Source organism: Dromaius novaehollandiae, chromosome 4, assembly GCF_036370855.1.
Source record: "Dromaius novaehollandiae isolate bDroNov1 chromosome 4, bDroNov1.hap1, whole genome shotgun sequence".
Classification (NCBI taxonomy): Eukaryota; Metazoa; Chordata; class Aves; order Casuariiformes; family Dromaiidae; genus Dromaius; species Dromaius novaehollandiae.
In genome coordinates, this window is record NC_088101.1 from 35,049,695 (window position 1) to 35,074,217 (window position 24,523).

Sequence of the window (24,523 nt, forward strand, 5' to 3'; positions counted from 1 at the left end):
AGGTTCCTTAATAACTCCTTGAGCCCTTTGACCAACAGTTCTAAGGAAATAACTTCTTTGGACTTGCTGTCAAGTCCAGAAAGAACTGAATTATGCAATGAACTGCAAACTTTCTGGAATTCATCCCAAAGTTAGCCAAGAAAAACATCCCCTCAGATGTTCTTGCTCAGGTATATCAACCATTATAGGATAAATTCACTTTATAGAAGAGATTTTTTTTCTCCTCTGTTTAATGGTCAAGACTCAATACTTTTCCAGCAAGATGTCCTCTCCTAGTGGATGCAGAGAAAAGGTCCATTACCTTGAGAAAAGACAGTCAAGGAAAAATGCCTTCTATTTTTGCCCATCAGGGTTTCCACTCCATAACAGGCTGTGCTGTGATTAGTCTGCCACATTCCACAGCTCTGTGCTATAAAAATTCAACTTTTTTTTGTTGTTGTTGTGTTAGAGAAAACTTGCAACCTCCATTACTCTACAGGTCAGAATACACTTATCCTAACTTCACACCCAATTAAAATAGTTTCATCTACCTCCACTGCAGAGAGATGACCATTCCTCCATTCCCACACATTCTGCTCAATGAGAAATGACTAGATTACAATTCAGCATTTGCAAAAGGGCCAATCTACCTCTCTGAGGCTCAAATTGTAAAGAATAAAGCCAAGAATAAACATATTTTTCAATATAGTCTACTTCTCTGAAACATCATCTCCTATATGTGTTTGAGTTCTCATTGAGATAAATCCATGTGTTGGTTATAGTGGATACGGAGTTGAAGATGCCAGTAAAACCTTGTTTCAGAAAGAGTGAGGGTTGTGCTGTGTTTTTTTTTTTTTTTTTTCTACTTATCTGAGAGGAATTCAACTAACTTGGTTGTGCCAGGATGAAAGGCCTTTGCAGAAAAATGATTTTTGAAGGAAATGAAGACTTTTTCCAATCACATAATTTTCTTGAAGTGTCAAGAGCCCTCCAATTCCTCAAATTTTCGCCCTACAAACGGAAATTAAAAGTATGGTCCCAGTTGTCAAAACACACATTTACCATAAATAAACCCATTAGTCACTGCAAGGTTCTCTCCTTATGAATTATACCATCTTATGAGCCATTTGGACACGAGGCTGCCGAACTGTAAAGACTAGCTGTACATTTCTTCCCTGATACTTAAAATATGAATGCAGCATCCTCTGCTACAAAGAATGACAATCTCAGAGTAATATGACATATTTATTACAAAGCACTTGTGAAAGTGTTTTCTTAATAAATCCTGAACCATCATCTGCCCTGAATAAAACCCATCATATAGTTACTGTACATAAATATATACACACATATATGAAAAATACATACATTTCTACTGTGAAGAGTCAGAAATACAGTATATATATGCTTGTATGTCATAACTGACATTATATCATCCAGATGAATAGCACTTACAGACAACCATCGAGAACTCTGAAGATTTGGATCTTTTCCCCCTTGTAAGGACAGACACAGGCCTCTGCCACTGAGGGAAAGAGGTCTCCTAGTTTGCAGTCATAAATCCTTTATCCTCTTTCTTTCAGTCAGAGCCTAGCCCACACGCTACAAACATTTGAATCTAATCTTCCCTAAACTTGCAATAATTTATACATTAAAACTCAAAGGTCCAATACAAGATATCAATAGTTTTTAATAGCTTAAAATTTGTGGATCCTTAGCTTGCAGGGAAGAAAAGGGGTTTCCCGGCAGAGATACAGATATTTTCAGCAATTTCCCAAACAAACTGCTTTTATTAACTACCATTCTCAGAGTATTTCACAATCCCAGCAGCATGCAGACTATATGTTAGAAATGACAGCTCTGGATTTCTAAGCTACACATAAGAACTACACATAGGGAGTACTGGAAGACAGAGTCAGGCAGTTTTGACATCTGACAAAGGAAAAAAGTTTTAATTAAATCACCTTTATAAATATCTTGAATATAAGCAATGAACCTGTATTTTTCTGCAGTTTGACAAAACTCAATTTATTACAAGAACTATCACAGTACTTTATGCAAGTAGTGTATTGTACTTGTCAGTAGAAACTTTCCAAAATATCTTTATAAAGTTGTTTTAAGTATTATCACAATACCACCACCACTTTTGCAATCTTCTCTGGGCAGAACACCTCATGGATATTGTTTACTCTATTTTCTTTCAAGTTCCCTGTCTCAGAGATTAATTAGATGAAGTTAAATGACCCCTTTAATATCTTCATTACACAAACAATCCTTTCACAATATAGCAAAGAATAAGAGATTGATTTATATTGATATTTACAGAACAATGAAAGGAACAGAAGCAACATATAAGGACACAGCTGTCAATAGCAAAAGAGGAAAACATAAGGTCCCCTACTGAAGTTTCAGTGTTCTACCAATTAAGGCACATCACTGGCTCAGTAGCATGACTGAAATAAAAAATACTGCAGATAGAACTTAGTTTTGTCACCTAATACTGATAAAGCTCTGTAAGTCTGGAAATGATACAAACCATATTACAAAGCACTCTGCAGAGCTTTTTAAAACATTAAAAACCTCAATTCCTTTGTCTGAGGCACTAATGGCCCAAGTACTGAAGGTCCAAGTAGGTTTGAAGAAACATGGCATTACTTTTTAAGAACACTCATTTAACAGTATGCATCTAAATTAACCACCCCAACGATGTGAAGTGTTAACCACCTGCTTCACACACTATGGCATAGACTGGATTGTTCAGCCAACAGAAGGGTATGATTGTTACTATTACTTATTGCATTGCCAAATCTATAACAATCTTTTTGAAAATCTTGGCTGTTTGGTAGTGTATTCTGACCTCCGGGACAGAACCTCATCCCTTCCCTTCTAAAAATATGAGACACTACCTCCCAAGGGAAGGGAAATCTCTCATAGCTGTTAACTAATATAAGGCTTGTGGTGCACTCCTCAGCATTTCTCTCTAGATCCATCAGAAAACAGGAATACAGCCAGACACGAAACCATTGTAAACTACATAAAATACTTTCCACTTGTTTAGCTGGTTTGAGAAATACAGAATCTGCAATATATATTGCCTTCTACCTCTCATTGCAATCAAGTTTGTAAATTTGTTTATATTAGCAGGAAATGTGTATGTATGTATGTATGTGTGTGTGTGTGTATATATATATATAAAAAAATACTGGAATGTAGCTTGCTTTAGTAAGACAACAGCTAACTCATCAGGAAAAAAACCAGACCACTTAACCTACTTTAGATGTATGTAAATAGGGTTTTTGACTTAAAATACACACATCTACTTGTTACTAACTGAAAGAGGACACTTGCACAGTGGTTGCACATGAATTGCTGTAGTTTGTGGATGACTTCCAAGGAATATGCAACAGGTAACTATGAAAAGCAAGCTTGTTGTCAGCAGGCTTAAATTTGCTAAACAATTTTGCCATATAAATTCATTCCCTGCACCACTAGAAATGTTCAGAATTCCCCAAGCCAGAACAAAAATAAAAAATCCTCACCACCTGATTTAACAGTAGCACATAAAAAACAGATATATAACATCCTGTAGTGCCTTTATGGACTTGAGATCTGGAAAAGCAAACCCCTCTCCTCAAAAAGCAAAAATAACAACAGCAAACCCCAACCCCCGAAACAACTGATTTGCTGGGTACTTGCAGACAACAAGCATGGCTTTGCTAGAGCCCCAGCAGCAAGCTTTGGCTACTCAAGCTAAAACTACGTGCAAAATTCTTTACCCTGGACTCATCAGCTCACATCAGTATTACCTTAAGTCTGATATGTAAGTCAAAGTACCATATTCCAGGAATGGTGATACCTTTTGCTTGGGCCTTTCATAATCATTTTACCTAGCTTATTATTCTACATGGAATTAAGATTGGTATAAACACATCTAAGTAGCCTGAAAGAAAATTCAATTCCCACACAGTAAAGATAAGCCAAGTCATTTTTTTGTTGTTTTCTCAGAGAAAAATGACAAAGTTTATCAATTTTACAGAAGAACATTAGGAAATAAAAAATATAAAGTTAACTACTTTTTTCTCACAAGAAGGGCAGGGATGGCCTACCTGATAAGAGTCCACACTGTGGCCAGCACGAGGTTTTCTTTGGACCATACTCTCCCTGGGAAGAAAAGATATTCTCATCTGCCTTCACAGCTCAGATCATCACCTTGTCCTTACAGGTAACTGTATCAGTATTCCCAAAGACCTTTCTAATACTGCTCTTGCTGATGCTTGATAAACTGCCTAAATATTTCACTCCAAAGTAAGTACAGCAGTGTACCCTAACTAGCACATTTTCAGCTAGGAAGCTGACCAGGGAACGCAGGGAGAACCGACCCAGAGGACAGGCAAGAGCTGACCTAACAGCTTTGCTGATGTGGTGCCTCCTGCCCCCCTTTCTCCTTCTCCCCTCTGCCTTTTCATCTTCCCCAGTTCCAGGCTGTGCAGTCCCACCTTCCCCCCAAAATTAGATGTGTTTTTCTCCTAGGCAGGTAACTCCCCTGCTAGCTTAATGTCACAGACTGGCTCACCAGGGTGTCTGGCCAGCACTGCCACAAGCGTGGTGATAGGACTGCAGCACTGAAAGAAAGCGAGAGTGTGGTACCACCCCATTTAATGGCAACAAACTGTTAACTTGCCTCAGCTGCCCCATCTAACCAGCCCTGAGGTGGCACGGTTGGGAAAGGCCGCAAAGAGGCTCTCTGAGGAGGTCATGCTGTTTGCGGGCCTTGTAATAAAATTCTTACACTGTAAGCTGTGTGCTGTGAGAACACAGATATTTCATGCAGATAAGCTACATAAAGGCTAGGTAAGCATACACGTTCTTACCATCAGCTTTAAATGGCATGAAACATTACAGTAAAAAGGGAGTAAGAGACACATTTGCCACTCCTGGGGAATCACTTTCTCAAAATATTTGGTATTTTGACAGAAAAAGAAAAAAATAAGACAGTGTATGTCTCGTGTTCAAATATCCAAAACAACTTTAAAAAAGACAGTCTATGCCAACTTCTTAAGAGTCTGTCTCTGGCTGTAACTAGATTCCCATATGCTTTACCACAATACTGGGTGAGAGGAAGGGAAGGGTGAAGCTTTTAACGCCACCAGTCAAAATCAATTTTGTTTTGCTATTCTACTTTTACAAATGTCCATTATCACTACCCAGTGCAGGCATTTCCCACAACAAAAATATTACTGATAGGAAAAATGAGCAGTAAACCCTGGTATAAATATAATGGTAAACTTTTTTTTTAAGCAGAAGAGAGAAAATAAGTGAATTTTTTGTTTTGCATTAAGTGGAATGTGTATTAAAATATGTTAGAAGAAAATAGAGCATTATATCAGATGCAATCTCTCTATCCCCCAAAATACTGCACCCTAGGTAAGCACATTTAAATTGCTAATAACAGGTAACTCCCCTAGGGTGAAAAAATGGAAAGCCAATTCTCTCAGGTGAATCTTCAAAATTGCAGTGATCCAGACTTTAAATAAGCTTTCAGCCTACTAAACTAGTTAACATAAATTATTTCTGTCATCAAAGGAGGAAAAAAAAGATAGCCTTGCTATCAGTGTGCTATCTACACTTCTACTGAAAGGCAAAGACTGCAAGTTCAGTCCACAAATGGATATGGATAATTTTGCACCATTACCTCAAATCCTATCACAGATTACATGCCAGAACACTTCAGCCAATTTGGAGCTCAAACAATGTGGCCATCATTTAGTTATAGAAGTCCACAGTCAAAAGTGTGAGTCTGCTGAAGTCTTCAAAGCTACATTACCTGCTTCAATGACAACTAAAAATATATGTTACGAATACAGATACTGCTTGCCAAAAAGATCAATAAAAATGGGTTATTTAATGTTTGTAACAGTTTTTCCTGTGCTGCCTCAATTATGCACTGGAATTCAACCCAGAGAAATCAGAGCAACAGCCACCAGCTTCAGAGAGAAAAATGAACTACAACAAAAATCACAGCTGAATGGTAACATTTTAACAATCCAAAAACAACCACTGCCAGCTAAGACAGCTACATTTTAAAGGCATTTTCTTAAATACTAGAAAGTCTGAAAACACAATATTCTGCATATACAGAAGTGGTAGGAAATGCTAAAATTTCTCTTTTGGCTAAGTGCTGGTCTATCCTCCTTAATATAAGGAAATACCTTAAATGATTTAAAAAAACCCAATACCTCCCATGCCTCTTCCAGCATCTCATCTGCCATAACCAACTCCCTTCCTCCCTTAGATTAAACACAGGGAGAAAGTGCCAAAATACCACAATGGATTATAGATAGGAGCAAAAGAAAAGAGAAAAGAAGGTGAAAATATAGCAAATGGATTCCTATCAGTAGTTCTTTAACTTACTGGACTAGTACATCCCCTTCCACCATCAAAATTAATCACTGATTGCTATCCATCCTTATTAATCCTTGCATCATAAATCCTTTTACTGTGCTTTCAGCACACAGTTTAAAAACTGCTATATATACATACTAGTTCATATACATATACATAGACATATTGGCTGCTTGCTGTGATAATGCTCTGGGTCAGAGTAAGGTTAGGGGCCAACTCTCCGCTTTTTACCTCAGTGCACAGTAACCGAGGACTTACTGAACAGGCCTGAGATTTTCAAAAGTTGCATAAAGACAACATAAAAAAGCTACACCTTCACTGCAGTATTTAAAGATGTTTGTCTGAATTCAAAGACTAGAGAAAAATGAAGCTATAATTGTTTTATTAAGCCTGAAACACTTCTACATAGCACCTAGTTAAAAAACATAGGGAGGAGACTGAAGTGTGAAGCAAGGCAGAGGAGAGCAAGCACAGCCCAATAGCCACACTTGCAACAACTAAGAAACAACTTCACCAAGCTTCGATTGCTGACAGCTGACAACTGAAAGCCTTACAGAAAACCTGATGGAACTCTATATGAAAATGTTACAGAAAGTGGCCTTGATTAAAAAAAACAAATATGGGAAGGAAAAACTGAGTTATTGGTCTTTCTATTTATTAGCTTAGTTACTCTGAAAGTCAGAAACTTAAACCTCTTTTGTTTTCCATGCATTTTGTGGCTGTGCAAAACTGACAGCAAGCAAACAGCAATAAACCATCTATGCTACCACCAGTACTGAAGCATTAGCCTTAACAGTCATGGAAACCTACAGAAAATGCAAAGTTCCCATAGGTGGACATATTTCTCTCTTCCCATGTCAACTACACATTCAAGCATTCATATTTCCTTGCCAATTTGCACTGCATGTGTTGGCAAACAAAATCAATATGAAAGGGAGGAAGTCTTAAAAGAAGATGGCTCAGCCCCTCTTGTAAGCACAAAATCTCAGCAGCTGCTATCTTCTCAACTATTGTGACTTTTAAAAGATGTTTTCTCTTAAATCCTATAAAGCTGGGTTTTAAGTATTCAGAAAGCAAACAGTAGCAGATTATGACGATTTCTGTGCTACAGACACTGTGGAGCTGAAGTAGGTGAGAGAGAGGCAAAAGAGTAATCAGAATTATATGATTTTATGACTCACTGTCTTAGACAAACGAGGAAAATAAATGCTTCAAATTGCTAAGACTCCCAAATTCCCACTGAACATGCAAGTACTTTGCTTATCTGAAAACCTGTGAGATCCCAGATGGGGAACCTGGTATAGGTTCATGACTTCAGCCTGAGATTGTACCTCACATTTCAATTCACAAAACAGTACACTTGAAGGGTTCCAGTCAGCAGTTCCTTGCTGTCAGACCTGTCCTTAAGCTCCTGCTAATCCAAGCACATCTCTCACATGAATTATACATATTGGAGTAATATGCAACCAAATGTCATATACATGCAAGTGTTTAAGAGAAAATGAACTCTGACACCTTTGCTACTTCTTACAGCCTTTCCTGTTCCAGCATGCGTGTTAAAGAACAGAAGCATGTGCATCTGCACTAGGTTTTACTTAGCTCAGGTAAAATGTATGCTACTAGGTAAGCATGTTTTAACTACTATGTCCCAGATGTTTATCCTGGGATAAAGGTGAAGTTTCACATGAGGATTAAGGTGTTATAAGACCGTGCTGCTACAGAAGGGACAGCCAAACAAATCAGCTAACCCAGAATAAAAGGAAAAATTGTCTACCCTCCTTATCTGCTTAGTGAACCAGCTGACAGTGGAGCTACACGTCTGAGGGCTGGCACTGGCAAAAGGGAGGCAGCAAGAAAATGTGGCCACAGACAAGAACATGAAGAGTGAGACTTCCCCAATGGTGGCAGCTCAGATTTACACTGGCTTAAGCCACTTGTGAAACCATAAGCTTCAGGTCAAGCCATCATAAATTTAGGTCAACCTAGATGCAACAAATTCTTCTAAAACAACCATACGTTAATATTTTTGTCTCTGTGTTACCACACTGAGTTTTGGACATGCTCCCACCAACATCATTCTTCCTGAACTTGACGATGCCTAAAACTTCACTGCAGGACTTTTAACATGTGCTGTTTGGTCAAGATGAAGCTCAGATTTCACTACGACTGGCTACAGTATGTCAAAATGCAACTTACCCTCCTCTAACTAGGGCTTACAAACACAGAACCCACCACGTTGTAAAGTGACACACTTCCTGTCAGAGCATGGGCAGTTCATTTGAGGCCAGTAGTGCTTGAAGTGAGGTGTCTCTCCATTCCTTTCAGTTTGCTAAGCTGAAATCTATTGTGCTGACTACCTGCAAAATGAGGTCACCACAAAAACTCCTTGTCATAAAGGACAGTAATCACACAGGCGCAGCAAGCATGAGTTGGTATGAAAAGGAGAAGTGGGAGAGGCTGTGGAATAAGACACAAAGATTCACCGTTATAGGATGAGCAAACTAGAAAGAGCTACATGATGACTCCTCTTATGATGCACATGAAAGAGAAGGAGCAGTACTGGCCTGAGATTTAATTCTGGTATCACCCCACTTTTGCACTCACTGCTGACTTTACCCCAATGTAAGCAAGATCAGACACATCTTATTAACTGAAGAGATGCTTAGTCCTACCTAGTCATCAGATGTGAGCAAGGACTGTAGTATTTGACCTCTTCTGGAAAGTAAAAGGAAACATCCCCAAAATTGTCTTTCCTTTTCATCTTTGTGATGATAGAGAAATGGACATTTCCTATCCTGTAACTGGTAAACTGCAGAGCACCTGCAAGTTAAATAGCAATATTACATGAAAAATAAGCAAGCTGCATAAGAGACGTGTACAGGTTTGTGAACACACACACCCTTACACGTCAAATATAGCAATGTAACCTTAAAAAAATTGCTTACAAGACTGATAGCATTCTTTGGCACTCCATTACGTTAATAGAAGTAGCTCTGAATCACTAAAACAAATGAGGAAGTTGTGTTTTTCGTTGGGGACACCTATTTCTACGAAAAGGAGAGATCTGGGGGGAAAGCTACTCTGCTGCGGTGGACTGTCTGTCAACATGGGGGAGACACAACCAGATTCCTATGGTTTTGAACATGTCATTCTGTCCCGATGCAAAGTAAGCTGAAGCCATCAGCCTGCTCATCTCCCTTCCCTCAGACAGAAGGGGACCGTTACCATTAACTTCCATGAGGCAGTGCATTAACCCAGGGTGGATAAAAAGCAGTGTTGGAAAACGCTGTATTTGTCAGCGGTGTTTTCTCTCACTTTAAACTAACTCTGAATTGGCATAGTATGCCTTGGCTGGGGAACAGAAAAGATGATCTAATAGGTCATTTGACTTCCGTCACTAATTTCTATGGTCTAAATAACATTTTGTGTTCATGGTGCTTAAAACTCAATTTCCTAAGACCTAGTTTTAGGGTTAAAAATGATCAGTATGGCAATAGCTATCAAACCCGTAATAATGATGATAAATAAGAAAAGTCTTGATGGCTTTTAAAACAGGAGAAAGTAGCTACAGCACCTTTACACTTTACAGTAGAGCTCAGATGCTAATAAATGTGTATTAGAAGGTCAGTATGGTAATCACAGGAGTAGTGTTTCATTGGACAAAATCTGACAAGAATAGCAATGTGAGGGACACAGGTGATCTAACCTGGCAAAATTAAAAAAAAAAAGTTTTTCTTTTTCAGCTCTGAACCACACTCATTCAATAACATGGACACAGAGCCAGCAGAACGTTGCACTTCAAGCAGGAAAGGAGAAGACAGATTAGCTCACAAAGAACCAAAGAACTGGAATAATGTGTTGATGTTTCCTGGAACCAATCCAAAGATGAACAGCAGAGTTTTGGATGGGCTGCAAATTTTCCCAATATTTCCTTTGAAAACCTAGCTGGTACAGCATTCTAATAATCCAGCTCTAAGGCAGGGAAAACCACACATTGACTTTTGCCAGGTTAGACTGTGAAAAAAAAAGTTTTCCAAGCCATTTATAAACAATTTTAACTTCTGTGTATGTGCCAGTCAATGCTCATACGGGGGCCAACTAGCTCTGAACCTCACTGTTCTCCTCAAGTAGAACAGGTTAAAATAGTTAAAAATTTAGATATTTCAAAGCTAAAACTCAGCAAATGAAAACCTGGTCTATAACAAGACACAGATTCAGAGTAGATCAGCAATCCATGAAATATGGCCAAGCCCATGTTCCTACATCCCCTTTTTAAAAAGGCTTCCATTGATAACCGCTTGTCAGTTGACACAGTCCTGAACAGTGGAAACTGCATGATCCTTTTCATGAACTCCGAAAGTCAGGGCGTAAAGTGCCGCAGTGGTGACCAGGAGCACTGTAAATGCTACATAGCTTGTACCCTTATCAAATGAAGAAAATCAGAATGCGTGTCTTTAAATGTTAATCATCTTTCAAAGTCTTGATCTGTGTTACCCAACTTGCCAAGGGGCACCTCAGCATGTGTGTCAGCACCACCTCCCCAGAGGGTTTGCTGGGTGCCTGCCTCCCTCCCAGTAGCCATGACCCAACACAGACATCCCCTCCCCTCTCATCGCCTCTGCATTTGGAAAGGGAGACAAACACACACCAATAATACTTTGCTTTGGTTTGCCTTACTCTCTTAATGAAAAAGAGTTATAAGCAATATTCCTTGCTATCCTTGTTGCATTTGTTGTCACTTAATCCCACACTGACTGCCTCATTTCCAAAACTTGCAGTTTAATAATCTGATGAATGAATTTAATAATGATAATGTGTAAAGAATAAAACAGCAGCAGATCCATAGGACTGTTTGACTGTAAATCTCTCATCTGGAGTTTACCAAAGAATAAAGGAGAGAAAAAAAAACCAAAATTTAGTTTACTGTTTTCTCATGCCAAAAAAAATGTTAAATAAAGTTGAATCGTTTTGGTAAATAAAAATCATGATGCATACAAAATGTGAAACTTGGCAAACCATTACAACTGCAAGAACTGAAGAGGTTTTCTCTTTTTCTGCACTACTAAAAAAGCATAAATACCTCAAAGGAAATACTTTTAAATTGCTTTGAAAGGAGCAATTTTTGGGGTTTTAAGTATAACTTTCACTTGCACATGATGTGTATTACAGACATTCTTAGACATTAGACAAAAAATCATCATTACCATTCTGCAAGTGAAACAAAGCAGATTATGCCTCTACATTCTCCCATAACAGTTCTTGTACACATTCTTAGAAAAAAATTATCCGGTTGATGAAAATGTGTCAATTTTTGATAAAGTATTAGAATTTCTCTTTTTAAAATGAAAAGCATAGCACACATAAAGTCTACTTAAATGACAAGAAGATTATAACACAAAAATTGAGTTACTATGGATTTCATAGCAAACTATGCTTAAATTCGGCTACTCTTAGCTCTTCAAGTTTCCCAACATGAAACAAATTGATAGTAGCGATAGGTTTAACTGAGTTTCCTCCTTTTGTCACTTTGTTGCCACAACTTTCACATTACAGCATAGCTTGGTACATTTGCCCTAGATCTCCAATGGAAGGCCAACAAACAACGGAGCAGCATAACCAAAAATCCTTGTGTTTAATGCTTTGGTGTGGGGCTTGGGGAGAAAGGCACAGCAACAAGGAACCACTCGGAAGGGCCTGGGAGCTCGGGAGCTGATCTGGAGCAGGAAGTGTGGGTAACCTGCCATAATGCTTCTCCGGAGCAAAGCAGTTCTGAGGTCTCCTACCCTGGGACCTCGGCTACCTTCCTGTATCTCGTGGAAATGGCATGGGATGTGAAAATGGGTTTGAGAGCAGTTTGGCTGACGAAAGATTCTCCCTGCTCATAGAGTTAGATCAGAAGAAAAGACACGGTTATTGCACTAGGAGCAGACGTAAGCCAAGGAGGAGTGTTGTGGTGTAGCGGGTGCCGCTTTAACTGCGGATTTAGAAGCCTCAGCCCTGCGGAAAGGAGAGGGAAGCAAGAGCAGTACGGTTGTGCCTTACTGGCAGCACCAGGAAAGCAACAAGATGTCAGTGAGGTTTCTCCGCTTCCTGTTTGCGAGGCAAAGCCCCCCTTTGTGCGGCTCCTGCCGGCGCCGTCTCCGCTCGCCCGAGACGGGGCGCGCTGCTCCCGCCGGCGCGGCGCGGCCGGCAGCCGCACTCCCTCCGCTCGCTAGCGGCGGGGCGGGAGCCGCGGGCTGCGCTCGCCGGGCAGCTTTTGTCCGCGCGCGGCGAGGCGATGCCACCGCCTCCGCCTCCGCCTCCGCCTCCGCGCCGCGGCGGGCTGCGCGCCGGACAAAGCGCCCGGGCCGGCGGGCGGCGAGCGGCGGCGGGGAAGGTGCTGCCCGCGGCGGTGCGCGGGGGAGGAGCCGGCCGGGACCGGGCCGGCGACGCAGCGAGGGGAGGGCGGGCTCGGGCCAGCCCCGGATAAACAAATTGCTCCCGCTTTTCACGTGCGGCGCGGAGCGGAGCGGGGGGAGCCGCCGCCGCCGGGGCGGCCGCCCGCCCGCCGCTTTGTCGCGGAGACACCCGCGGGCGGGGGCCGGCGGCAGCTGCAGCCCGGCGGGAGCCTCCCGCACCGCCGCGCCTCCCCGCGCAGCAGGGGCGGGAGCGACGTGCGCGGCTTGTAAACCACACGCCGCCGTCGCGCCTCCCCTCGCTCCCTCCCGCCTGCCTCCGCCGCCCTTTGTGAGCCCGGCAGACGGCGGGGACCCAGCTGCCCCGGCCCGCCCCCAGCGCCGGGCGCCCCCGGCCCAGCCCGGCCCGGCCCGGCGGGACACGCGTGCCCTTCCCCACGGCAGAGCCGCCCCTTTGCACCCGCCGGCCGTGACAGACCAGCCGGGCCGCCGCCCCGCCGGAAAGACTCGCAGCCGCGACCTGCTATAAATAAGGCTCAGTCTGTGAGCGGGTGCCGGCTCCCCCCGCACCTCCGCTTATTATTCATCATCGGTGCAGCCTGGGAGTGGGAAACTCCGCTTCCTACTTGCAGCTACGCTCCTACCAGCTCAGCCTCCGCCCCCTTCCGCCCCCCCCCGCTCCTCGTTAAGCTCCTTAAAACCACGGAAACTTTAGGAAGAGACTCCGCTCGAGCTGCTGCTCGCGCGGGGAGCCCGGCTGCCGCCCGCCGGGACCGCCGAGGCGAGCAGCCCGCCCGGCCGTGCCGCCCGCCCGCCCGCCCCCGCGGCGCCGACTTCGCCCTCCTCCGCGGCGGGATCTCGGCGGACAGCCGTGCACAGCCGCGTAACCACACGCCCCCCGCGCTGAGAGCCGTCTCAAAACACGCACACGACACGCTCCTCCGGCTTTCGGCAGCCCGCGATCACGCCCGGCGCTGCTCCCTCTCCGCTTCCCCGGGGCAGCCCTTCCCGCTGCAAAGCGAGCGGCGAAAAGTTTGCCCGCCGCCGCCCGCGGGAAGTTGCGGAGCCGGCCGGCAGCCCCGCTCGGCTCCCCTTGCCCGCGGCCCCGCCGCCGCCGCCCGCCGTCCCGGCGAGCCCCGGCCCCCCAAAAGCCCCTCGGCAGCCGCCGGCTCAGCCCAGCACGGAGCTCCGGGCGGGCAGCGACCCCCCGCCCGTCCCGCACGCCCTTACCATGATCAGCGTGTGGTTCCTCTGCTCCGCCGCCGCCGGCTCGGCATCTTGCTGCTGTTTGCTCTGGTGCTGCTGCTTGCTGCCGCCGCCGCCGGTGCCGGTTTTCTTGGCCCGCTGCTCCAGGGTCCGCTGGTAGAGGCTCACCGTGTCCCTGCGCTCCAGCTCCAGCTGCTCCGCCTGGGCTTGCTGGTACCTGCTCTCGCAGTTGACATGGTGCCGCCGGCAGCCCTCGATGCGCTGCCTCAGCCGCTCCACCACCGTGCTGTGCTTGGGGATGCCGCCGCCGCCGCTGGCATGACTGCTGCCGGGAGCAGCGGCGGGAGCGCCGTGCGGAGCGCCGCTCACCCCGAGACCGGCCCCGCCGGCCCCGCCGAGGCTGCTGCTCAGGGTATTGTTGATGCAGATACTGCTGCCATTCGCGGCGGCAGCGGGGGCTGCAAAATCCCCCATCCTCTTCCCCGGGCACACTATTTTGGAAGAACTTTTTGCCCTACCCTTCACACACACACAGCCTCCTCCGGGGTCCTGATGGGATACTTTTTAGTGAACTGTGGGGGGGAGGGGGCACCAACATGTATCAGGGAAACAGCGATCCCAAGCAAATGTTTCTCTTTCCCCCCAGCCAATCCCCCTCGAGAATCTCCAAAACATTAAAAAGAGAGAGAGAGAAACAGAGAGGGGGAGGGAAAATAAAGAGAGAAGGTGCTAAAAGGTTATCACCAGAAACACAACCGACAAACACAAAAAAGAAGCACAACAAACTGAGCGGCAGCAATTCGGGTAGCAAACTCCAGGAGAGATCAGACCAGTTCCTTTCCTCCCTTTTCTTTTTTATAATCCATTATTTCAAAATAAATTCCGTGAGATTTCCGGAGATTTTGCCAAAAGCCTTCTCTCCCCATGTATAAAGAGAAACACACGCGCCCCTCCACATGCACCCCCGTATACATACACACACGCTCCCACACACATCCAGGCACGAGCACACGCGGGGCACACTCAACACACTCACTCGTACTGCACGGCATCAAAAGACAGGCAAAGCCGCTTTCTTATTGTATTTTCCTTCTAGAAAAAAGTTTTGGTGTTTATGCCGCACCGTGTTCGCAAAGTACTTTGGCTGCTCAGTTGCATTTCAACAGGAACCTAAATAGCAAATCCTCGGGCTGGGGAAAGTAAACACATGAACAATCCGGACCGAGCCGAAAAAAAGTAGCGCTCTGAAGTCTTTGCAAAACGCCGAGCTGATACAGCCTAACGCTTTGCTCTGCTCTGCTTGCTGCTGCTCCTCCTGCCACCATCACAATGATCAAATGCTCTCCTCCTCCACCTCCTCCTCCTCCATGCCAGCGGAGTGATATCAGGACAGGAGCGCTCAGTAAACACCGCAGCAGCAGCAGCAGCAGCAGCAGCAGCAGCAGCAGCAGCAGCAGCTCCTCCAGGCCGTGAGGCAGACCCGGGGACAAGGTGCAAAACCCGGCACGGACGGCGCCCAGCGGGAGCGGACATGGCGAGCCCCCGCCCGCCGCCCGCCGCCCGCCGCCGCCCCCGCCGCGGGGTGCCTGGCGGTGCGGCGCGGCGCGGTGCAGTGAGGGGGTCGCCCCCGGCCGCCCGCTGGGGCTCCGGGCTGCTCCGCCGGTGCGCGGGGTGGGCGGGCACGGCCGCCCCAGCCGGCCGGGGGACGGCGCGGCCGCGGCGCTCGGCGCTGCGCTGCGCGGGCCGCGGCGGGGCCCTACGCGCCCTGCGGGGCGCCGCCGCTCGCCGCCGCTTCGGGGCCGGGGCCGGGGCCGGCCGCGGGGGCGAGCGGCGGCGGCCGCGCTGCGCGGAGCCCGCGGGGCCGCGCACCGGCCGGCGGGCCGTGCCCGTGCCCGCGCCCGCGCCCGCGCCCGTGCCCGGGCGGCGTGTGCGGCGCTCCGCTCCGTGTAAAGTGTTGCATAATTAATGCAGAGCGCGCGCGGAGCGCGGTGCCTCCCAGCCACGGGGCTGAACTTTCTATTTTAAACAACACAAGAAACATGACACGCTGGGCAGGAACATTTTTCCAAGCCGACAGTGGCTGCCTCCATATAGAGCGCTGGTGATTAATGGATCAAGAATAACAGCCCAGGAACCTAGTTTTAAACCGTTTTGCAGACAGAAATCTATGACACGCAAAATTTTAACTGATTGTTATTTTCAAATTAGATAGCAATACCAACCATGCCCTTCCATTTCCTTTTTAAAATATACATACAGAAAATCTTATCTCGAATATAACAGAGAGACACCCCGCTCTTTAAAGTGAAGCTGGAAATACAGAAAATTTGGAACTCATACATTAGTCATGAGATCTGATTTAAACCATCTTCATTTCTGCCACTGCAGATTAGCACAGGATAGCATTTCTAACCCACTGACAGTGGTAAAGAACTGGCTTTGTCTTCTTCAAGCGCTCTGCAATATGAAATTCGCTTTGGATTTTATTCCGGTTGTCACAGTTACTGACCCCGGTGAGACAGAAAACACTTCATGGTGGACAAATAAAATTAATGACTGATTAGTACTTTCCTCCCTGCAATGCCCACAGGGTCCACTTGGGACAAATGAGCAGGTCCCCTCCCCTTCTCCCCCTTCCCATTAAAAGTTTTCTTCTTAAGTGTCAGCTTGAGAGCCGAAGTGAAACTCGTTGCTGTTACTGGTTACTGTACTCCGCGGTCACTGCTCGCTACTTCATCGTACACAAAACAACCAGGGAAGAGTTTTTCTCTGCTCAGAAGCGGCCTCGCAGCAAGGGGCGCCTGCGAACGCCGCCTGGCTCAGGCAGCGCGGGCTCGCGGGCGGCTGGGAAGGGGGGCTGGCAGCACAGGGGATGCTCTGCAGCCAGGTCTTCAGTAAGTGTTCCCCTCCAGCTCACCTCACCAGACCACAGTATTATTTGATCGGAGATAAATAACGCTGAGAGTGCAATAAATGTGCACTGCGATTCACAATGATATGAAAAGACTGAATGTGAGAACTGAGGGGAAAAAGGGAGGGGGTGTTGTCTGTTTTTAATAAAATGGAAAGTGTCAGCAGGACACAGACTCAGACAGCTGGAAGTTAGGTTCAACTTTGGAAAAGTACTTTTTGGACTCCTCCACAGTGCCCCCTACAGCCCGCCCGCTTGCATGCTGAAAGCAGCATTGAGAAGGGCACGCAGATCCGAAAGACCACTGCAGTCAGCAAAAGGATGGGAACCCGTGGAGTCACTATTCAAGCACATGTAAGAAGAATGTTTCTTGCAGACTGCTCTTTGCAGCATTTTACAGAAGCTGTCTTCTTTCTCTAAGACTAGGATAAATGGGGTAACAGCAACATATCTTGACTTTCAGTATACCTCTGATATCACAGTATTTTTAGCTGCACGCTGGATTGTTACAGAATTAAATTCTAGCATATCTAGAGTCTAGGCACTTGCTTTAACCTCTCAGTTCTTGTACTTTGGTTGTGCTAGGTTGCACAGCATAGGGATGATGAGTTGAGTAACATAGAGTTTTGCAGTAACTAGTGCTCAGGGTTAGAAGTTTTGCAAACAGATCAATCATCAGTTTTGTGAAAAACATCTGAATGCGTTCTGAAAGCAGCAGATTCTGATCAAAAGATATTTGAGTTGGCTGTGGTTAAAATAAAGCTGAGCCCTCTATTTCTCCACTCATTTTAATAACAACAGTGGTGATACTTGCATTATTCTGTAGTACATCCTTTTATAAGATAGAACACAATCCGATACATCTAAAAACCAGTCAGTAGAATCAGCATTTCATTAAAAAACCCAAGTATGCTGTGCTATTTTACAGTTGTTTTTCAGTACTTAGAGTTAAAACTAAAAATTTCCATCTGACAGGAGAATTTAGTTTTAAAAGCAAGTATTGAATGGCAATTGTGAAATAGCGTAAGAGAGATGAGAGTTCACTTTTTTGCATCATTCTTACTTTAAGGATATTTACATGAACAATTATCTGCTTCTCAACAGCTAGGGCCAACATCTGCTATTTAGGGAGCTATTTAAATTCAATTTTTGCTAAGGATAACACTTCTGCTAAGCTAGTGGGTCTGAACAAATAAAACCTGAAAAAAGACGTCAGATTGTAGCCTGGACAATGCAAGAAATAGAGAGATCTCAGCATCGCTCTGCTACTGACTAGTGTCATTAAAACAGATGTTCTTTGCAACCTTGACCAAACAACTCTGTTCTTTAATCAGACAGAAGCACAGACTCACTTTTGATAGATGAGTGCTCTTATACCTGTGACCATGGACTTACGCACATTCACCTTTTTGTGTAGCAATTTACCTTGCATGCACAAATGTGTACATGTTTTATGATTTGTTCCCCCCCCCCCCGAGCATCAGCTTAGAAAGCTATCTTCATAACTGGAATTTCAAAAGAAATACATATACCAGAATTCTAAGTGATATAAGATGAACTTCCTGATGCCAGCAGTTGAACACTAATGCCTACTGATATCAGCTGACAGGACACTAATTACTAGTTACAGGAGATGATTGCTTGCTAAAGGATCTATTCAGTGAGTTACGATTTTGAAAAATTATAAAGTACAGGCCTGACCTCTGAAAAGATACGCAGTATGAAAATACAGCATACGTTCTCAAGATGATTATCATGACAGAGATCTGTCTAATTAGGAAGAATCTATTTTAACGCTAAGATATGAAAGAGCCCAGCTGGGAGAGGAATTTAGAGGAAGACACAGAAACATGACTGTTAAGCTGACAGCAAGTGCAGCCTAAGCATGTTCCAATGACAGCTTCTAAAAAAGTAACTCATCTCAGCATTTAATCAATAGTGGCTTCAGAACAAGTACAGGCTCAGGGATAATCTAGCTAGTCATATTAGTGGGAGGAGCTCCATAGATAATACAAAAAATGTGTCTTTGTAGAGCAAAATACTGAAACCACTTCCCTTTTGTCAGCTGACCTAGGGCTCATCCAGTAGGTGGGCAACATTAAAAATATCATCATGAGGACAAACACAAATGCCCTTGTACTAGAGAGCAGTTTACTTCCTGGTGCTGCCAGTCAGGTTGGAAGCTGCAACTGTTACGGCAGTGAGTTTGAAACCAGATTAGGCAACAGATTAACCTTCAGAGCGCTGCCTGGGTAGAAACCTTTCTGAAGGCTCCTACTATAATTGAATGGTTTATGTCTAAATTGATGGATGACATAGTGACGCAGTCTGCTGCTGGAAGGCTAACCTAGCATCAACAACTCAGTGTGTTTACTGAATATAACTTTGAAAACCAGCTAACAGACACATTTTGGGTCTGGAGAAAGCAGCTTTCTCATACAACTAAATGGGTTTCAAAAGATGTCTGCAGAAACTTCCCTGCTGTGCTGTGTAACTAAGCAAATAAGATGTACATCAGTTACTACTAAGAGCTGTTTAAGTGCATGCTCCTTAATACACCAGTAGTCAAAAAAGAATAATGGTGTCATCAGGAGAGTAGGTAAAGTAAAGCCATACAGTTGAGAATTCATTAAAAAAACAAACAAGAAATATGCTAAAGGCAACTACAGTATGGCAGTGTGACCAAAACTCTCATGAGAGCAGGGGTGGCAATGCGCTACGGCCTTCGAAACATCCAGAGCTGTAGGAATTCTTGAAGTGATGAACCAAGTCTAGAGCAAAAGAAGTTGCTCTAAATGCTTATAGAAAAGGTCATCAAGGCTGAAAAGTAGCAAAAGAACAAAACAATGAGGGACGGAAGGGTAAGCAAGCAAGCAAGAAAGCAAGCTAGTTAAAATTGCAAAAGTCAGAGCTTTAAGGTCAGTTGTAGGAAACAGTGATTGCTATGTGTAAATATGAACAAAACAAAAATACTCTCAAAACTATGTGCTTGCCAGTCTATGCATTTCAAGTGGAAGAACCTGGAGAATGGAAGTCAGAATCTTTACAGAATCTTTCCAGTTGTGAACAACACTGAAAACTCCAAATCAGCAAGGTATTATAGCAGGACAGTCACACGGATCAAGACACATGCACAAGTACTCAGCTGCATCGGGTCTAAAAAAATACAGGGAAAAGATGCAAGATATGTGCTCACTCTCTCCTGTTCTGATTACAGATAAGTCACAATAAGAACTCCAAATACAAGTGCAAAAAAATACATATTTCTGATTAAACACCATGTTTTGCTTAAAGTAAGTCTCTTACCTGAATTTTGTTCTGCTTTGTATTATGTACAATTCTCAGAAGGAAAGCCTACTAAAAGAAAAATTTACTGTTTCTAAAAGTTGTCCCTCAGCAAGATTATTTGTTCCCCAAGGATTTCGGCATTTGACCCTTTATGGTATGAATGTAGTCCTAGCCTTTTGACAAACTACTATTAGATTGTATAATTGCACATAACACATGATCACATGATCATAAATATGTATGCAAAACTTAGCAAAGCAACTTGTTTTGTGATTCACTATATGCAGGTTATCACAAACTATATAAAGAAATTCATATACTCAAGTTTCCAGGAGCTGAGGAAGAAAAAGCGAAGATATAAACAAGTAAACAAAATGCTGTTGATTGATAGCACAGAGCAAAACAATCATTTAACATGGCTGATGTGAAGCTTAAAAAAAATAAATTTTTGAGACTAGGACCTTGAGCTGAAAATGCAACTAAAGTTGGGGGTGTTTTGAGGAATATTTTTTTTTAATCACTTATCTCATGTAGCTTTCTCTTTGCTTTTTCTCTTCAGTACTGGCCTCAGATAGCAGTATGCAGACAAAACTTTCCTAGTTTAAAATATAAAATAAATAGTAACTGATGTTATGGTGCATTATTTTATATGGCATTAGATACTGCCAATTAGCTGCATAAATTTTTGATTATTAAACATTGTTTTTTTAAAGTTTCTGATGCAAAGACAACAGCCACAGGGTGCTATGTTATAATCTGGACATCTTTAGATACCTCCTCTAGACAGGCGAAAAAAGACCCATCATAGCTAAACTTTTGCATGTGCTGGAAGGGTAGAATTCTCTGATAGGAGATTCCAGACTGTAAACTCCTCTAAGCCCACAAGTTTAATCAATACTAACAGACCTTCCAAAATCTTGGAAAAAGTAGAGCTTAACATTAAGATTTTCACTTTGATAAAACTCAGTAAGTTAGTACCTGAAGGCTCAGCATAAAGCTTTACACAACATACAAGAAGAGATAATTTTACTCTCAACCCTGTAACACAATTTCTAAAGCTACTTTTGATTTTATACTCATGGTAGATAATATTTATGTCCCATAAAGAACAAACTATAGGTCTGTGCTTAACATGTGATATGAATAGAAATACCAGGTGTCAAGTTCTGTTTGTTCATTTGTTTTTGCAGAGTGGGCAGCCCATAAGCTTTTATTCACCATTAACAGCACAGCTAAGTATGTATATACAAGATTCTAAGGGACAGTTCATCCCTTCTGCATCTATTCCTCCTCCCAGCCTCATGGCAGCTACTGATACACAATCCCTGCAGAAATGTGCAACAATGGTTAAAATGGCACAAGTTTACATGATTTAGCATTGTTATTCACTCACTACCCTGTCAGCGAAATGTTATTAAAACACATCCTAGTTTAGGAAGCAGAATTAAGATAATCAGTCCTGATACACCACAATGTATCTTGCTGTATGTTGAGACTGATTCTGAAGCTAACAGCTGTAGAAGATATCCATGGAGAGAGCTAGAAGGGGGGAAGGAAAATCATTGCTCAGGCACAGGCCCATCTAAGCCTTTGATCTGTCACACTGATCTCAGGAGAATATCAGGGCTGGAATGGAGGACAGGAGAGAGAGACAGAGAGAGAAGAAAGGACACTAGGAAGAATCCCAGAGAGATGCTTCTGGGTGTTCCCTGTAGCTTACACTAGAAATACACATGCGGGAACGCAAACCTCTTCAGCCTTCCTTACACTGAATATCCCATTGCTTCTCAGTAAAGATTGCCCATTTCCATTTAGCTTGAATTAACATGGCAACAAACAAAAAAAATCCCTCATCAAGGAAAAAGAATGCCAACTTTGTGATGAGGAAGCAGCTGGGAGAAGATTAGTTTTACTCTCCTTTGAGGCAATTGCTTCTAAACGTCAGCCATCTACAAGGATTTCAGAATAAACACGATCACTTTGAATGTTCTAAGCCAAAAGAGACTGAACTTGTTGAAAACTATTGTTCATCGTTCTTCACGCAGGAGAACGACGATTGTTCTGTGATCCTTGGCAACTTTAATATTCAAACAAGAAAGTTTTTGTAAGTTCTTAAATTACAGGGAAACAGAAATAAAGAGCCATTTTCCACAGTGGTAATCCTTTGGAAGATACATGCATGTCCAATCTTCAAGAAAGAGAAGTACTGTATTTTCTTCCTCATGTCAATGTTCTAAGAACATCATTGTTTCATTGACTGCTATAGTTTACAATCTATAAATATACATATATATATAGCATACACAAAAAAATATATATATTAAAAGTACATTGCTGAGGTTGCCAAGTCAGGCAGTCAATGAGTTTTCAAATGCCAAAAGTCAAAGCACTTGTGCAATCTTTATTTGGCTTCCTTGCACAATCCACTGTATGATAAAGTGGACAGTATTTCAAGTTTTCAAATTCACCCTTACTCGCTATTTTTCCACAGGATATTTGCTTCATTCCGTACACAGAATTGACAGTGCTCACTGCTAAAGAGATAAGATATCAAAATAACACAAAAATCCCTAGAAGGATACAAAAATGATCCCCTTTCATGCTTGTTCAGATTAACCAAAACACAATAAACTAGCAACAACTAGCCACATTAAAAACCAAGCCTGCTTTCAAGCTATTTCCAGAGTCACTGAAGTCACTAGACAACATTCATCGGCAGTCTAGGACGCCTCCCATCTTAGTGCAGGCTTGCAGTTAACTAACGGCTTATAACAAACAACAGCTGATTAGATTCCAGTTAGACAGGAAAAAAAAAAATCCTCCTCATAGTATGAATAGTGAGACTTTAAATAGATGGCTTATGGAGGCTGTTGAGACCCCATCACTGAAAGCTTTCAGAACTGGTTAAACAAATTTTTCAGCAAGGACACAGGTATACTTGATTCTGCCATGGAACAGGGGGATGGATTAGGAGACTTCTAAGGTCCCTTCCAGACATAATTTTTTATAACATTATGATTAATTAGGGAGCTTGAAAGCTATAAATATATTTTTTAAGCTATTAATAACTTCATTTGTTTAATGCTGACTTTGGTATATAAGAAGAAGGTTACATAAGAATATACATGCTGGTTGAGACCAAGGGTCCATCTAGCCTAGTGCTCTATCTCCCACTGTAGCCATGAGAGTGGACACCCAGGAAAGAATAAGAACAAGATAAGCAGATATGATACCTCCATCCTAATACTGCCTACCAGCCTTCAACCATTTTTGGGTTCAGATATGTGATTTATCTAATTAGTAGTCCCTACAGCATCTCTTCCAATGTTTTGTCCAGTTCTCCCTTGCATCTCTACAAATTCTTTTACCACAAGTCCGCACAGGTTGTGTGAAGAACCACTTCCTTTTGTTCTAAATGAATGAAGCTCTTGCTAACTTCTTCTGATATCCCTCATTCCTGTATTGGAGGAGACAGTGAAAAGCCAAACCCATTCCACCTCTCTCCATGCCTCTTAATTCTGTAGACTACTTCTTTGTCCTTTCTGAGATAAGGGAACCAGAACTGCACTCAGTATTCAAGTATGCAAGCCTTGGATTTTTATAGTAGCACACGGACTTGTATCATAACATAATGACCTTTTCTGTTTTGTTCTCCATTTGCTTCCCAATAATTCCTAATCTAGGATTTGTTTCTTCAACTACTGCTATTTTCATGGAATCATCTATCATAACCCAAAAGTCTTGTTCCTGAAGACCTTCGGGTCAGCTTAGAGCTGATCCAAGATGTGAAGACAGGATTGACTAGTCTCCCCCAACTATATCACTTAACATTTATCTACACTGAATTGCACCTGCTATTTTACGGTCCAGTCAGTCTTCAAAAATCTTCCTGCAATCTATGCAGTCAGCCCTTGTTCTTACTACCTTGCATAACCTCCTGTCATCAGCAAAGCACTGTCAACTCAAAAACTCTTCTTCCCAAGGTCAATTAAGAATATGTTGAATGGTACAGGTCCCAGCATAGACACTGTATGGAACGTCACTGGTGACCTCCCTCCTTTGCAAGAAGTGACCATTTACCTCTACCATGTTTCTCATCTTGTAAACCATATTCTCATCCATTCCAGGACCTTCCTCTTATGCCACAGTTGCACAGCTTTCCTAAAAGACTTCAGTAAGTTTTGTCAAAAGTCATTCAGAAATCCAAACTGACTGCATCAGTAAGATGATCTACATATCACCAACTCCTTCAAAGAACTCCAGGAGCTTTGTTAACTCTTCTTGATAAGATCATATTTATTCAGGTAGATACTAATTCTATCCCTTATTACAATATCTACTT

At 43.3% G+C, this 24,523-nt stretch overlaps 1 protein-coding gene across 4 annotated transcripts in view; it reads right to left on the minus strand.

The window, feature by feature from the left end:
• Nucleotides 1-24,523, minus strand: part of MAML3 (mastermind like transcriptional coactivator 3) — a 323,572-nt gene that overhangs the window by 233,782 nt on the left and 65,267 nt on the right. For 2 of the 4 annotated variants that reach the window (XM_026106138.2, XM_026106136.2), the window contains exon 1: nt 14,007-15,661. The exons of 1 other annotated variant lie outside the window; for it this stretch is intronic. In XM_026106138.2, the coding sequence (XP_025961923.2) occupies nt 14,007-14,456 (450 nt within the window). In that variant the 5' untranslated portion in view covers nt 14,457-15,661. Of the gene's footprint in view, nt 1-14,006; nt 15,663-24,523 lie in introns of those variants that run through there. One more of the 4 variants, XM_026106137.2, reaches the window with a different exon arrangement.